The sequence below is a fragment of the Chiloscyllium plagiosum genome, unplaced genomic scaffold (assembly GCF_037043375.1).
Source record: "Chiloscyllium plagiosum isolate Xiang-an unplaced genomic scaffold, Cpla_swu_hap1 HiC_scaffold_40, whole genome shotgun sequence".
Lineage (NCBI taxonomy): Eukaryota > Metazoa > Chordata > Chondrichthyes > Orectolobiformes > Hemiscylliidae > Chiloscyllium > Chiloscyllium plagiosum.
Genome location: NW_028270178.1, coordinates 32269708 through 32285412, shown reverse-complemented (window position 1 = coordinate 32285412; position 15705 = coordinate 32269708). Strand labels below are relative to the sequence as shown.

Sequence of the window (15705 nt, the reverse complement as noted above, 5' to 3'; positions counted from 1 at the left end):
TGGGAGAGAGGAGCAGGGTGGGGGGACGGAGGGAGAGAGGTGCAGGGTGGGGGGACGGAGGGAGAGAGGAGCAGGGTGGGGGGACGGTGGGAGAGAGGAGCAGGGTGGGGGTGAGAGGGAGAGGAGCAGGTTGGGGGGACGGAGGGAGAGAGGAGCAGGGTGGGGGGACGGGGGGAGAGAGGAGCAGGGTGGGGTGTCCGTGGGAGAGAGGAGCAGGGTGGGGGGACGGAGGGAGAGAGGAGCAGGGTGGGGGGACGGAGGGAGAGAGGAGCAGGGTGGGGGGACGGAGGGAGAGAGGAGCAGGGTGGGGGGACCGTGGGAGAGAGGAGCAGGGTGGGGGGACGGAGGGAGAGAGGAGCAGGGTGGGGGGACGGGGGGAGAGAGGAGCAGGGTGGGGGGACGGGGGGAGAGAGGAGCAGGGTGGGGGGACGGGGGGAGAGAGGAGCAGGGTGGGGGGACGGAGGGAGAGAGGAGCAGGGTGGGGGGACGGAGGGAGAGAGGAGCAGGGTGGGGGGACGGAGGGAGAGAGGAGCAGGGTGGGGGGACGGAGGGAGAGAGGAGCAGGGTGGGGGGACGGAGGGAGAGAGGAGCAGGGTGGGGGGACGGTGGGAGAGAGGAGCAGGTTGAGGGGACAGTGGGAATGAGGAGCAGGGTGGGGGGACGGAGGGAGAGAGGAGCAGGGTGGGGGGACGGAGGGAGAGAGGAGCAGGGTGGGGGGACGGAGGGAGAGAGGAGCAGGGTGAGGGGACGGGGGGAGAGAGAGGAGCAGGGTGGGGGGACGGTGATAGAGAGGAGCAGGGTGGGGGGACGGAGGGAGAGAGGAGCAGGGTGGGGGGACGGTGGGAGAGAGGAGCAGGGTGGGGGGCCGGAGGGAGAGGAGCAGGGTGGGGGGACCGTGGGAGAGAGGAGAAGGTTGGGGGGACGGAGGGAGAGAGGAGCAGGGTGGGGGGACGGAGGGAGAGAGGAGCAGGGTGGGGGGACGGTGGGAATGAGGAGCAGGGTGGGGGGACGGAGGGAGAGAGGAGCAGGGTGGGGGGACGGAGGGAGAGAGGAGCAGGGTGGGGGGACGGTGGGAGAGAGGAGCAGGGTGGGGGGACGGAGGGAGAGAGGAGCAGGGTGGGGGGACGGAGGGAGAGAGGAGCAGGGTGGGGGGACGGAGGGAGAGAGGAGCAGGGTGGGGGGACCGTGGGAGAGAGGAGAAGGGTGGGGGGACGGAGGGAGAGAGGAGCAGGGTGTGGGGACGGGGGGAGAGAGGAGCAGGGTGGGGGGACGGAGGGAGAGAGAAGCAGGGTGGGGGGACGGAGGGAGAGAGAAGCAGGGTGGGGGGACGGAGGGAGAGAGGAGCAGGGTGGGGGGACGGTGGGAGAAAGGAGCAGGGTGGGGGGACGGAGGGAGAGAGGAGCAGGGTGGGGGGACGGAGGGAGAGAGGAGCAGGGTGGGGGGACCGTGGGAGAGAGGAGAAGGGTGGGGAGACCGTGGGAGAGAGGAGAAGGGTGGGGGGACGGAGGGAGAGAGGAGCAGGGTGTGGGGACGGGGGGAGAGAGGAGCAGGGTGGGGGGACGGAGGGAGAAAGGAGCAGGGTGGGGGGACGGTGGGAGAGAGGAGCAGGGTGGGGGGGAAGGTGGGAGAGAGGAGCAGGGTGGGGGGACGGTGGGAGAGAGGAGCTGGGTGGGGGGACGGTGGGAGAGAGGAGCAGGGTGAGGGGACGGAGGGAGAGAGGAGCAGGGTGGGGGGACGGAGGGAGAGTGGAGCAGGGTGGGGGGACGGGGGGAGAGAGGAGCAGGGTGGGGGGACGGAGGGAGAAAGGAGCAGGGTGGGGGGACGGTGGGAGAGAGGAGCAGGGTGGGGGGACGGTGGGAGAGAGGAGCAGGGTGGGGGGACGGTGGGAGAGAGGAGCAGGGTGGGGGGACGGAGGGAGAGAGGAGCAGGGTGGGGGGACGGAGGGAGAGAGGAGCAGGGTGGGGGGACGGGGGGAGAGAGAGGAGCAGGGTGGGGGGACGGGGGGAGAGAGAGGAGCAGGGTGGGGGGACGGTGGGAGAGAGGAGCAGGGTGGGGGGACGGTGGGAGAGAGGAGCAGGGTGGGGGGACGATGGGGGAGAGGAGCAGGGTGGGGGGACGGAGGGAGAGAGGAGCAGGGTGGGGGGACAGAGGGAGAGAGAAGCAGGGTGGGGGGACAGAGGGAGAGAGGAGCAGGGTGGGGGGACGGTGGGAATGAGGAGCAGGGTGGGGGGACGGTGGGAATGAGGAGCAGGGTGGGGGGACGGTGGGAATGAGGAGCAGGGTGGGGGGACGGAGGGAGAGAGGTGCAGGGTGGGGGGACGGAGGGAGAGAGGAGCAGGGTGGGGGGACGGTGGGAGAGAGGTGCAGGGTGGGGGGACGGTGGGAGAGAGGAGCAGGGTGGGGGTGAGAGGGAGAGGAGCAGGGTGGGGGGACGGGGGGAGAGAGGAGCAGGGTGGGGGGACCGTGGGAGAGAGGAGCAGGGTGGGGGGACGGAGGGAGAGAGGAGCAGGGTGGGGGGACGGAGGGAGAGAGGAGCAGGGTGGGGGGACGGAGGGAGAGAGGAGCAGGGTGGGGGGACCGTGGGAGAGAGGAGCAGGGTGGGGGGACGGAGGGAGAGAGGAGCAGGGTGGGGGGACAGGTGGAGAGAGGAGCAGGGTGGGGGGACGGGGGGAGAGAGGAGCAGGGTGGGGGGGCGGGGGGAGAGAGGAGCAGGGTGGGGGGGCGGGGGGAGAGAGGAGCAGGGTGGTGGGACGGAGGGAGAAAGGAGCAGGGTGAGGGGACGGAGGGAGAGAGGAGCAGGGTGGGGGGACGGTGGGAGAGAGGAGCAGGGTGGGGGGACGGTGGGAGAGAGGAGCAGGGTAGGGGGACGGAGGGAATGAGGAGCAGGGTGGGGGGACGGAGGGAGAGAGGAGCAGGGTGGGGGGACGGAGGGAGAGAGGAGCAGGGTGGGGGGACGGAGGGAGAGAGGAGCAGGGTGGGGGGACGGAGGGAGAGAGGAGCAGGGTGGGGGGACGGGGGGAGAGAGGAGCAGGGTGGGGGACGGTGGGAGAGATGAGCAGGGTGGGGGGACGGTGGGAGAGAGGAGCAGGGTGGGGGGACGGAGGGAGAAAGGAGCATGGTGGGGGGACGGTGGGAGAGAGGAGCAGGGTGGGGGGACGGAGGGAGAAAGGAGCAGGGAGGGGGGACAGTGGGAATGAGGAGCAGGGTGGGCGGACGGAGGGAGAGAGGAGCAGGGTGGGGGGACGGAGGGAGAGAGGAGCAGGGTGGGGGGACGGTGGGAATGAGGAGCAGGGTGGGGGGACGGGGGGAGAGAGGAGCAGGGTGGGGGGACGGGGGGAGAGAGAGGAGCAGGGTGGGGGGATGGAGGGAGAGAGGGGCAGGGTGGGGGGACGGTGATAGAGAGGAGCAGGGTGGGGGGACAGAGGGAGAGAGGAGCAGGGTGGGGGGACGGAGGGAGAGAGGAGCAGGGTGGGGGGACGGAGGGAGAGAGGAGCAGGGTGGGGGGACCGTGGGAGAGAGGAGCAGGGTGGGGGGACGGAGGGAGAGAGGAGCAGGGTGGGGGGACGGGGGGAGAGAGGAGCAGGGTGGGGGGACGGAGGGAGAGAGAAGCAGGGTGGGGGGACGTTGGGAATGAGGAGCAGGGTGGGGGGACGGAGGGAGAGAGGAGCAGGGTGGGGGGACGGAGGGAGAGAGGAGCAGGGTGGGGGGACGGGGGGAGAGAGGAGCAGGGTGGGGGGACGGTGGGAGGGAGGAGCAGGGTGGGGGGACGGTGGGAGGGAGGAGCAGGGTGGGGGGACGGTGGGAGAAAGGAGCAGGGTGGGGGGACGGTGGGAGAGAGGAGCAGGGTGAGGGGACAGTGGGAATGAGGAGCAGGGTGGGGGGACGGAGGGAGAGAGGAGCAGGGTGGGGGGACGGAGGGAGAGAGGAGCAGGGTGGGGGGACGGAGGGAGAGAGGAGCAGGGTGGGGGGACGGAGGGAGAGAGGAGCAGGGTGGGGGGACGGAGGGAGAGAGGAGCAGGGTGGGGGGACGGATGGAGAGAGGAGCAGGGTGGGTGGACGGTGGGAGAGAGAGGAGCAGGGTGGGGGGACAGAGGGAGAGAGGAGCAGGTTGGGGGGACGGTGGGAATGAGGAGCAGGGTGCGGGGACGGGGGTAGAGAGGAGCAGGGTGGCGGGACGGGGGGAGAGAGAGGAGCAGGGTGGGGGGACGGTGGGAGAGAGGAGCAGGGTGGGGGGACGGTGGGAGAGAGGAGCAGAGTGGGGGGACGGTGGGAGAGAGGAGCAGGGTGGGGGGACGGAGGGAGAGAGGAGCAGGGTGGGGGGACGGTGGGAGAGAGGAGCAGGGTGGGGGGACGGAGGGAGAGAGGAGCAGGGTGGGGGGACAGAGGGAGAGAGGAGCAGGGTGGGGGGACGGAGGGAGAGAGGAGCAGGGTGGGGGTGAGAGGGAGAGAGAGGGAGAGACGCAGCAGGGATGGAGGGAGACAGGCAGACAGCCCATATTCATGAGGCCCAAATCCCACCTGCTTTCCTCCTCTCTCACTCTAGCCTGCTGTTTCCAATGATCTTTGTGCACATTGCCCCTCCCTTGTCCCTCTGCTCGTTACTTTGTCTTCGGCACTGTACTATTAAAGTTGGTGCTTCATCTCCATTTCCCTCCTGCCTAAGTGTATCACCCCACACTTCTCTATATTCAATTCCCTCTGTTTGACTCTCCGCGTCCAGTTGCAATGAACTGATACATCATCACTAATTGCCAAATTATTACCACTGTCGGATGTTAAAATGTTCTTTATACATATTTTTGTCTCCTTTGGGTTGCGCCAGATAGAAAATTAACCATTTTCCCCATCTTACTGCATTTAGCCCTTAACCCCATTTTTATCCAAACTGACCACTGTCCCTCTTCTAACCATGAACTGCAGTTGTGTTCATCAGACCTTTTATGTTGGACTTTGTTGAACACTTCTTTAAAATCCATGTCAACAACATCATATGTCATTTTTTTCTTTCATTTCACGGACTCTTGAGATTCGCTATTGGGTAAACAGAGAGCCTGTGCTCTGAAGTGAGATCAAGCAGTTATTTCCCACAATGTCTCCAAACTCAATCCCAGATTTGACTTTAACAACCAAGTGTTTATTCCAATAGCATCCACTACATTTCCCATATTATAGTGTCTGAACGTATGCAGCCATATTCAATTTACAGTCATTTGCAAACAATTTATGACCTAAATAACTTTCAGATTTCTTCCCTTCCACTCAGCTGAGTATTCTTATTATCAGTTCTCTCCATTTTGCAGTCTCTCCCTCTGCTACCATCTTCTTTATTCATTAAAGGGATCTGGGTATCTCTTAACTGTGATCAGCCTTTGAACAGATGTCATCAGTAGTGGTACAGTTGTATTCAGCTGCAATCTGTAACCTCAGATGAGCATATCCCCCGAGGTATTATTAGCAGAAAGCCTGGTTCAATGAAGAGGCCAGTCAGCCAAAACCAGGCAGACCTAAAGATAAAGTGTCAGTCTGATGAAGCTACAACACAGGACTGCTTGCATGCCAAGTAGCAGAAGCAGTTAGCTGTGGATCCGCAGTCCTGCCACATCGAGTCGTCAATGGTGGTGGACTTTAAATAACTCACGGAAGGATGTGACCCCACAAATGTCCCCACCTTCAATGGTGAAGGAGCCCACCACATCAATGGAAAAGACAGAGCATATTTTGAAAGCATCTCAGCCAGAAGTGCTCAGTAGATCCCCTTCTGATGTCCCCAAAATCACATATGCCAGGCTTCAACCAGTTTGATTCACTCTCCATAAATAGTGGCAGTGGTACCGAGTACTTGTGCTCCAACACCGGCTGCTCCAACTCTTCACCTACTACTACCATCGGCTGTTCCAAACACCCCCCCCACCACCACCGACTGCTCCAACATCCCCCCCCACCACCAACTGCTCCAACCCACCACCACCGGCTGCTCCAAACCCCACCCCCACCACCACCACCACCAGCTGTTCCAAACCACCCCCTCTCCCACCACCACCTTCTGCTCCAACTCCCCCCCCCCCCCACCTTCTGCTCCAACCCCCTCCCCCCCACCACCGGCTGCTCCAAACCCCCCCCACCACCACCACCTTCTGCTCCAACCCCCCCCCCTCCCACTTTCTGCTCCAACCCCACCACCACCGGCTGCTCCAAATCCCCTCACCCCCCACCACCGGCTGTTCCAAACCCCCCCCCCCCCACCACCACCACATTCTGCTCCAACCCCCCCCCCCCCCCACCACCACCGGTTGCTCCAACCCCCCCCCACCACCGGCTGCTCCAACCCCCCTCCCCCCCCCCCCACCACCGGCTGCTCCAACCCCCCTCCCCCCCACCACCGGCTGCTCCAAACCCCCCACCACCACCTTCTGCTCCAACCCACCACCACCACCACCACCGACTGCTCCAACCCCCCCACCACCACCACCGACTGCTCCAACCCCCCCCCCACCACCACCACTGACTGCTCCAACCCACCACCACTGGCTGCTCCAAACCCCCCCACCACCACCGGCTGCTCGAACCCCCACCCCCCACCACCGTCTGCTCCAACCCACTAGCACCACCACCGGCTGTTCCAACCCACTAGCACCACCACCGGCTGTTCCAAACCCCCCCACCACCACCGTCTGCTCCAACCCACTAGCACCACCACCAACTGTTCCAACCCCCACCACCACCGTCTGCTCCAACCCACTAGCACCACCACCGGCTGCTCCAACCCACTAGCACCACCACTGACTGCTCCAACCCACTAGCACCACCACTGGCTGCTCCAAACCCCCCACCACCACTGACTGCTCCAACCCACTAGCACCACCACTGGCTGCTCCAAACCCCCCACCACCACCGGCTGCTCCAACCCCCACCACCAAGCTGTTCTGGCATTTACTAGTAAATTCCTGTCCACAAAAATCAGGGTCAATATAACCTAGCCAATTACTGCCAGTCTATTTTCAATTACCAACAAAGAGATGGAGGCTTTGTTGATCTTGCTATCAAGTGGCACTCAATAATAATCTGTTCACTGATGCTCAGGCCCACTCAGCTGCTGGCTTTATTAAAAAAAAGGCCAAAGATCTGAACTCGAGTGGGAGTGAAGGTCACGACCTGTGACATCAATACAGCATTTGACTGAGTATGGCATCGAGGAACCCGAACAAAAGCAAACGCAATGGGAATCAGTGTGAAAACTCTCCACTGGTCAGAGCCATACCTGGCACAAAGGAAGGTTGCTGTGATCGATGGGCCACCACTGTTCCTCACTTTCCTTATAATGCTAGGTCCAACCATCTCCGGCTGCTTCATCCTGGATCCCATGAGCTTTTACTATCATGACCAATCTTTCATCAAAAGCCACGTTAATATTGATCAACTGCACATTTCCCATTGACTCTCATTGTTAACTCCACAGACCGTTCAATGCTAAGTCTCTCACAACCTTTTAACAGAACTGTTGCTTTTCTAAATGGAGATTGATCCTTTCCCTATCTGTGGGGAGGGAGAGGGAGCAAGAGAGACAACAGGATCAGCATTTTGAGTGCAGTAAACCAAGTTCTGATGGAACTGAAATGTTTCTTTCTCCATGGACACTGCCGGATTTTGTCAGTCTCTCTGACAATTTCTGTTTGAGATTTTACGCTTCTTGTAAGTTCATGAAACAGTGATTACAAATACTAGGCCATGCCTACCTCCTGCCTTAGATTACTTTTCAATGAATTTGTACAATGAGTACTTCTCGTTCTGGCCCAGGGTAGAAGTTGGCTCTGAATTCAGCTCCAATGTGCTCCTTGAGGCAATGCTATAGGCCTTCTGGCTGATTAGTTTGAACTCTGTCTCCACTCAGTTAAATTAATTCTTCATCTGTATTCTGTGCACCTCACTTATGATCAAATAGTGGGGCAGTGTAATTCCAAATTTCTTGTCTGAGTGATTTTAGGCTTCTGTTCCCACAGATTCTCACAATGGAAGCTCATCACGTGACCTGACCCTACAGTGGGCAGGATGTTCTTTGGAGAGTCGGTACCGATTCAATAGGCCACATGGCCTCTTGCCACGCTGTAGGGAATCGGTGATAATTTTTCCCCACCATTAGTTAGGCTCACTGTCTGCAGTTACTCAGTCTGACCCTTTCTCCCTTTTGAAGCAGTGGTAGCTGTAATCTGGTTTTCTGGCACCTCACCTGGAGGTAGACAGGATTGAAAAACAGTGGTTACAGCCTCCATTATATCTTGCTGCACTAAACAGCCTGGACTGCATTCCATCTAGTCATGGGGATCTATCTGCATTCAAAGTGTTAAATCCTAGCCCTTCCTGTCCCCTGCTAAACCCTGTCCTTTCCTTAGTTTACCTTTTGCTTTTTCTGTGTTTGTGAAATGTCTTTGGTAGATAAAAATCAAAAGAAGACCTTTATTTTATGCCTTACCTTTACTTTCATCCATGCACTTTAAATACCACTTTGCGTTCTGCATTGTTAGTGTTGGAGACAGAGAAAGTACTTGCAAGGGAAGATGAGTGAGACAGAGAGAGGGAGAGCATGCCAGGGAGTAAGGGGAACAGATAGACATCACTTTGGGTTAAAAGAAAGTGACAGGGACTGGGGTGTGTGTTCAATTGATGAGGTTATGCTTCAGCCATATTGCAAAAGTAATGCTGAGAGATTCGGTGTTGAGAAGGAAGGGGGCATTAAGTTGCGAGAGAAGATACTTAGGAGATAAGAAAAGGATTAACAACTGCTTGGAAATACGATAGAGATAGTTGTTTGGAGGAAGGGGTAAAGGGTGTTTGGTGATGAAACCTGTTGCTAAGGTGGGTTTGTTGTCCAGCAATTTTGAGGGAACGAGGTGGAAGAGTTGAGGTCTCAGACTGATAAAGATTGGAGTATGGATGGGATGTCTCATTTTGTGTTTTATAGGTGGGGCCTTTGGTGTTAGTGTTCTTCCTCATGATGCTGTGTGCACTGGAATTTGTCATCGCCTCTTTGGTTTTGTTCCTTCATTGTACACTCATTATCCATGATTTTCAAGGTAAGATAAAGCTGGGAAGATCAGACGGGCCCAGGTTACCTGATCTTGCCCTCTACTCAGTCCCTCAGCAGCAGATTCTTCTGAGAACAGGAATAGAGCGGGTGGGCTTCTGATAATTGCTTCCAGTCTCACCCTTTGTCTTCCTACTGGTCTTGTAAAGTCCTGACCAGTGTTCCCATTAAAGATGCTGATTCCAGGCCAGTAGTGAACTTGTGAATGGGACATGTTGCTGTTCAATTTGCATGGACCTTACATGTCAGAGGCACAAGGGCAGAAACTTCTCATCAAACTTTAATGAATGTTCTAATGGAGAGCAACAGGCTGAAAGTTCAGCTTCTTGGACCAAGCTTTTGGTCACCTGTCCTCAGATCCAATTAAGTGGTTTGAATTTTGTTCAATAATCACTCATGAGAGGTGCCTTGGTATGTAAATTAATTATTTTTAGGGGTTATGAGCATCATTGGCAAGGCCAACATTTGTTGGCCATTTCTAATGCCTTGTACTGCCACACTATTTCAAAGGACAGTGAAGAGATAAAAATATCACAGCGTCTCCAGTAAAGGGAAATAGATTTTCTTCCCGAAATGACGTTAATGAACAGATGCGTTTCTGAAAAGATTCTATTGTGGGATTTGAACCTGCACCCTAAACATTAGTTACACTGCTGGATTATTAATCCAAAAGCATCATCACTACACCACTGTCTCACTTGGTGTTGAATCGTCAGCAGCATCCTGTAGCTCGCAGGATAAGCTCAACTATGGATCTGAGGAGCTGCTCTGCACCTAGGGCTGCTGGGAATGGGTATGCAGGGGGTCACATTCAAACTGTACTGAGCTGTATTTATTAAATAATACTAAACTAGCTTCAATTTAATCCTTTTAGTGGCAAGTTCCCATAAAGCTGTAACTCACAATTGAAGTTGGCCTCCCACTGCTTAAAGAGCCAGGATGACTCTCTTGATCTCCAGAGGCACATGGATTTAATAAGATAACTGTCACTGCACCATGTCCAAGGCTTTGCATTTGCTTCTCCAGTGCAATGTCCAAGCTGAATGGGCGTTGAGGTCACGTGAATGGATGGTGAAATTACTGAGGAAATGAAGGGTGACCAGTGCCCTCCTGCAGGTGGGATATTTACTACATAAAGGTCCATGTCCTACGCCCATCTTTTCTGCAATTAGACAGAATGGTTCCTTTTAAACCAAAAAGGAGACAGCCATGTGACACTGGATTTATGAACTATCTTTTAATTAGGAGGGGAAGCCTCTTAAGATCTGTAACCTAAACAATGTTGATTTTAAGAGTTTAATTAAAAAAATGTTATCCACAAAAAGGAAAGTATTGTTAACACATTTTTTCAAAATCACTTCATTTGAGAGCTCACTATATTGAATGGCCTTCTCCTATTTCTTATATAATTGGTCAGATTTACAGCTTAAATGATCTATACTGCTGAATTATGTCCAGTCGCAGTTAGTTTCTAAATGTATTACTGTTTATTTCATGGCAGCATTATATAATTAACATTAGTAATTATTACAAAGAACACATATGAACAAGTGGGGGCAGGGGAAATTGATTAGCTCGACATTTCAGGGTCCAATAAACAGAAGACGATTCTTAAAGATATTTTTTGGTGTGAGGCTAATTTCCCAAATTACTTGGGATGGACAGTGTGTCGATAACAGTTGTACCCCTGCAGCCTGATGTTTACCTCCTGCCAGCACAGTGGCACTCTTGATTTGAAAGAATGAACTGCCTGTTGCAGGAGCTACAAATAACTGTGGTAAAACCATATAATGTCAACAGATCAATGATTATCTCTCCACCACTTGCGCCCCTCCCTCTCCTCAGAACCTTTTGGGTTTTAGCAGTCATGTTGGAGCAATATGTTCATACCACAGGAATCCCCAAAGTGAAATGGAGACCTTCTGGAGACCATCCTTGTGGCTCCTTTTTGAGGGATGATAGTACAGAGAGACAAAGGACTCTCTCACTCCTTTCATTACCCAGTATCAGCAACAAGCACCCCCCTGATCGGATGATCCCCATATCTGCCAAATCTTAGCCAAACACCATCACAATTTCCACATTTACTATTCTCCAGACCAATGGTGCTGAATTAGAAGCAGTTTGATGTTCTCATGGGTACATGAGTTCCTGACTCATCCTAGGATTCTATTCTCTGTGGCTAGATCTGACTCTTCAAATGGAGAGTGAAAACTTGGGAGGGAAGGGAGTGAAAGTACTCGCTCCAAAGATGGATCTGAGTGAAAACAAGCAGGGAACAGTTAATCAACGGCGAAAAATGGGAACCCGAACTGAACCCAAAGGTGGTGTGATGGAGTGGAACACTTCATATTTGACATGATTTTCTCTACCTTCTGGGATTGAAAGATGAGCTTTTTGATTGGCTATGCTTACTGAGTACTGCCAGTCTTCAGCCTGCACCTCCAGCTCATTTGACAATCTCTGCTCAAAAATGCCATTAATTTCTACTAGCTCTGGACCAAGAAGTTCGAGTGTGCTGTAATATATTGCCAGTATGATCATCATCAGAGAAACCAACACTGCTGTCCAGACCCAGATCAAATCATCAATGTTGTGGTGTTTAGTTTTGCATCAGGTTCCTGCCTGTCTGCTGTTCTCCGTTAAGCATGACAGTTGTACAGCTTCTCCAGCTTTCAGCTCTCGAATCTCCCTCTGTAGAAGAATTGAAGACATGGTTTATGTAAACTTACTGCCACTTATTATCTTGGTGCCCTTCCTTTCTGCTGATGACTGCTGAATTATAATGATTGGAATAATTCACTGAAATTATTTACATGTAAACCTTCACGCTCAGCCCAGGTTTTAACAGGAGACGGTAACATCAGCCAAAAAAACCAAGAGATTCAGCATAGACTGTGGCAAGAGTTGGAACCTTGGTGAAGTGTCTTGTACACAGAGATACTCTGGAGCACAAACGGAAAGCATGATTTGGAGGAGCCAGTGTTGGACTGCGGTGTACAAAGTTAAAAATCACACAACACCAGGTTATAGTCCAACAGGTTTAATTGGAAGCTCTAGCTTTTGGAACGCTGCTCCTTCATCAGGTGGTTGTGGCAGACACAATTGTAAGAAACAGAAAACAGATTTTAATGTCCAGAAGAATTCTGTTGTATATCAGAAATGAGGGAGAGGAGTGGACTCGGAGTCTGGGGAGGTGGCTTCCAAGCTGATGTTGGGTTGAATGGGATACTTTATGGAAACAAGAATGCAACAGGACATTGGTACAACCAAGGGCTGGGAAAAGGGGCGAGCTAAGACTCAAGATGTGTTAAGTCTGTGTATGTTTTACACTGCCTGACACTATAAGCTATACACTATAAAAGCAGGTTACAACAGAAGACCAACAAAAGTCGATTCCAATATAACGTTCAGACGTGGAAAATGTTTGGACCCTATGTGCTAAGTGAATACAGGGATTAAACTGGGAAAATGCTGGAGGCTTAGTAAGTATTGAGGGATTGACCTGTAAGTTTATAATAGAACATTTCATCAACACAACATCAAGCCCTGAGCTATTCTCAGCCACTATTCTGATTCCAAGTACAATAAAGAATCACTTTATGATATAACACTGAAGAGGCCTATTTGCAATTATTTGGACAAATTAACATTTCAAAAAAAAATTGTGAATGGGTGTGACATGAATGTAATTACAGAGCATGGCTGCTGGGTGACCACGGCTGGGAACTTAATATCCAAGGGCATTCAATAGTTAGGAAAGACACGTAAAATGAAAGGGAGGTGGCAAGCGTTGTTAATAAAGGATGAAATCAGTGTCATAGTCCTCTTCCTGCTGCTAGAATTGCATTTGAGACCATCTGTTTTATTGAATTTTACTGAAGACCCATCCATCTTCCTTCTCACCTATGTTTTGAGGGGTTTGGTCCATAACAACTCCCAATCTCGATAGGAGGCAAAATTCTATCATGTATTATTAAGGATGCAATAACCAGACACTTCGAAAATATAACTGGAGCTAAGCAAAGACTTGTGAAAGGGAATCATGTCTAACAAACCTACGAAAGATTTTGAGAACATAACCAATAGAAGGCAGTACCAATGGATGCGGTATATTTGGATTTCAGAAAGCTTTTAGTTAAAAGTCCCAAATGACAGGTTAGGATGCAAATATAAAACACACAGGACTGGAGATCATAGACTGAGAATTGATTAGTAGAGGAGGAATAAATGGGTCATTTATTAAGGGCAAAAGGCAACTAGTGAGAGAATGTTGTGCCATTATCTATGAAAGAAAAGTCAAGAATCCACAGATTTAGTGAGCCTAATTTATTGGAGGGGATTCTGAGAGACAAGATTTGCATGTATATGGAAAGGAAAGGTTTGATTAGGGATAGTCAGCTTGGCTTTGTGAGTGAGAATTTGTCTCTCTCAAATTTGATTGCATTTTTGAAGAGGTGACCAAGAACAGAGATGAAGACAGAACAGTGACATTGACTTTAGCAAGGCCTTCAACAAGGTTCTGCATGGTAGACTGGTTTGTAAGGTTAGATCAGGTGGGATCCAGGGAGAGCTAGCCAGTTGGATACAAAATTTGTTTGATGGTAAGAGACACAAGGTAGTAGTAGAAGGTTATTGTCAGACTGGAGATCTGTGAGCAGTGGTGTGCCGCATGGATTGGTGCTCAGTCCACTGTTATTCATCATTTATATAAATGATTTGGATGAGAACATAGGAGACATAATTAGTAAGTTTGGATGACACCAAAATTGGTGGTATTGTGCACAATGAAGAAGGTGTTTTAAGTGTACAAATGGGATCTTGGTTCAGTGGGCCAAGGAATCAAAATTAGAGTTGAATTTAGATAAATGCAAGTTGTTGCATTTTGTTAAGATAAGTCAGGTCCCTGGGGAGTGTTGTTGAACAGAGGGACTGAGGTGTGCAGGTACATAATCCCTTGAAAGTGGCATCACAGGGAGGTAGGGTGGTGAAAAAGGTGTTTGGCACACTTGCCTTAATCAGTCAGACCACTGAATACAGGAACTGGGACATCATGTTATGGCTATTCAAGACATTGGTAAGGCCACATATGGAGCACTGCATATAATTAGACCATAAGACATTGGAGCAGAAATCAGGCCATTCAGCTCATCAAGTCTGCTCCACCATTCAATTATGGCTGATACATTTCTCAACCCCATTCATCGAGTCACAGAGATGTACAGCACGGAAACAGACCCTTCGGTCCACCTTGTCCATGCCGACGAGATATCCCAACCCAATCTAGTCCCACCTGCCAGCACCCGGCTCATATCCCTCTAAACCCTTCCTATTCACGTACCCATGCAGATGCCCTTTAAATGTTGTAACTAAAACTAGCCTTCACCACTTCCTCTGGCAGCTCATTCCATACATGTACCACCCCCTGTGTGAAAAAGTTGTCCCTTTGGTCCCTTTTTATATCTTTCCCCTCTCAGCCTAAACCTATGCCCTCTAGCTCTGGACGCCCTCATCCCAGGGAAAAGACCTTGTCTGTTTATACCATCAATGCCTCATGATTTTATAAACCTCTAATAAGGTCACCCCTTAGCCTCCAATGTTCAGAGAAAACAGGCACAGCTCAAACCCTTCAACCCTGGCAACATCCTTGTAAATCTTTTCTGAACCTTTTCAAGTTTCACAACATCCTTCCGATAAGGAGGATACCAGAACTGCACACAATATTCTAACAGTGGCATAACCAACATCCTGTACAGCTGCAACATGACCACCCAACTTCAATACTCAATGCTCTGACCAATAAAGGAAAGCGTACTAAATGCCTTCTTCACTATCCTATCTGAAACTTTATTGCTGGAACAGCACAGCAGGTCAGGCAGCATCCAGGGAACAGGAGATTCGACGTTTCGGGCACAGGCCCTTCCCTGGATGCTGCCTGACCTGCTGTGCTGTTCCAGCAATAAAGTTTCAACTTTGATCTCCAGCATCTGCAGACCTCACTTTCTCCTCACTATCCTATCTACCCACTTTCAAGGAGCTATGAACCTGCACTCCAAGGTCTCTTTGTTCAGAAACACTCCCCAGGACTTTACCATTAAGTGTATATAAATCCTGCTGATTTGCCTTTCCAAAATGCAGCACTTCACATTTATCTAAATTAAACTCCATCTATCACTCCTGAGCTCGTTGACCCATCTGATCAAGATCCCGTTGTACTCTGGGGTAACCTTCTTCACTCCTGCTTTCTCCCATAACCCTTGATCCCTTTGACAATCAAATACCTATCTCCATTTTAAATATACTCAATGACCTGGCCTCCACAGTCCCCAGTAGCAATGAATTCCATGAAGTTTCTCCGTTCTAAAAAGGTCTTCCCTTTACTCTAAGGCTGTACCCTCGGGTCCTAGTCTCTCCTACCAATGGAAACATCTTCCCATCATCTACTCTGGCCAGGCCGTTCAGTACTCCGTAAGTTTCAATTAGAAACCTCCCCCCGCAATCCTTCTAAATTTCATCAAGTACAGACCCAGGGTCCTCAAATGTTCCTCATATATTAAGCTTTTCATTCCTGGGACCATTCTTGTGAATCTCCGCTGAACATGCTCCAGGGCCAGTACATCCATCCT

At 52.3% G+C, this 15705-nt stretch overlaps 2 protein-coding genes across 3 annotated transcripts in view; one reads left to right on the top strand and one right to left on the bottom strand.

Annotated features, from left to right (window-relative positions):
- Positions 1–10071, top strand: part of LOC122547517 (uncharacterized) — a 117113-nt gene extending 107042 nt beyond the window's left edge. Inside the window, exons 6-7 of the mRNA XM_087981717.1 lie at positions 8957–9068; positions 9954–10071. Coding sequence (XP_087837843.1) covers positions 8957–9068; positions 9954–9988 — 147 coding nt within the window. The 3' untranslated portion in view covers positions 9989–10071. The remainder of the gene's footprint in view (positions 1–8956; positions 9069–9953) is intronic.
- Positions 10016–15705, bottom strand: part of LOC122544113 (uncharacterized) — a 67827-nt gene continuing 62137 nt past the window's right edge. Inside the window, exon 7 of one of the 2 annotated variants that reach the window (XM_087981521.1) lies at positions 10016–11773. The gene's annotated coding sequence lies outside the window, so the exon portion shown is untranslated. The remainder of the gene's footprint in view (positions 11774–15705) is intronic. The other variant, XM_087981520.1, reaches the window with a different exon arrangement.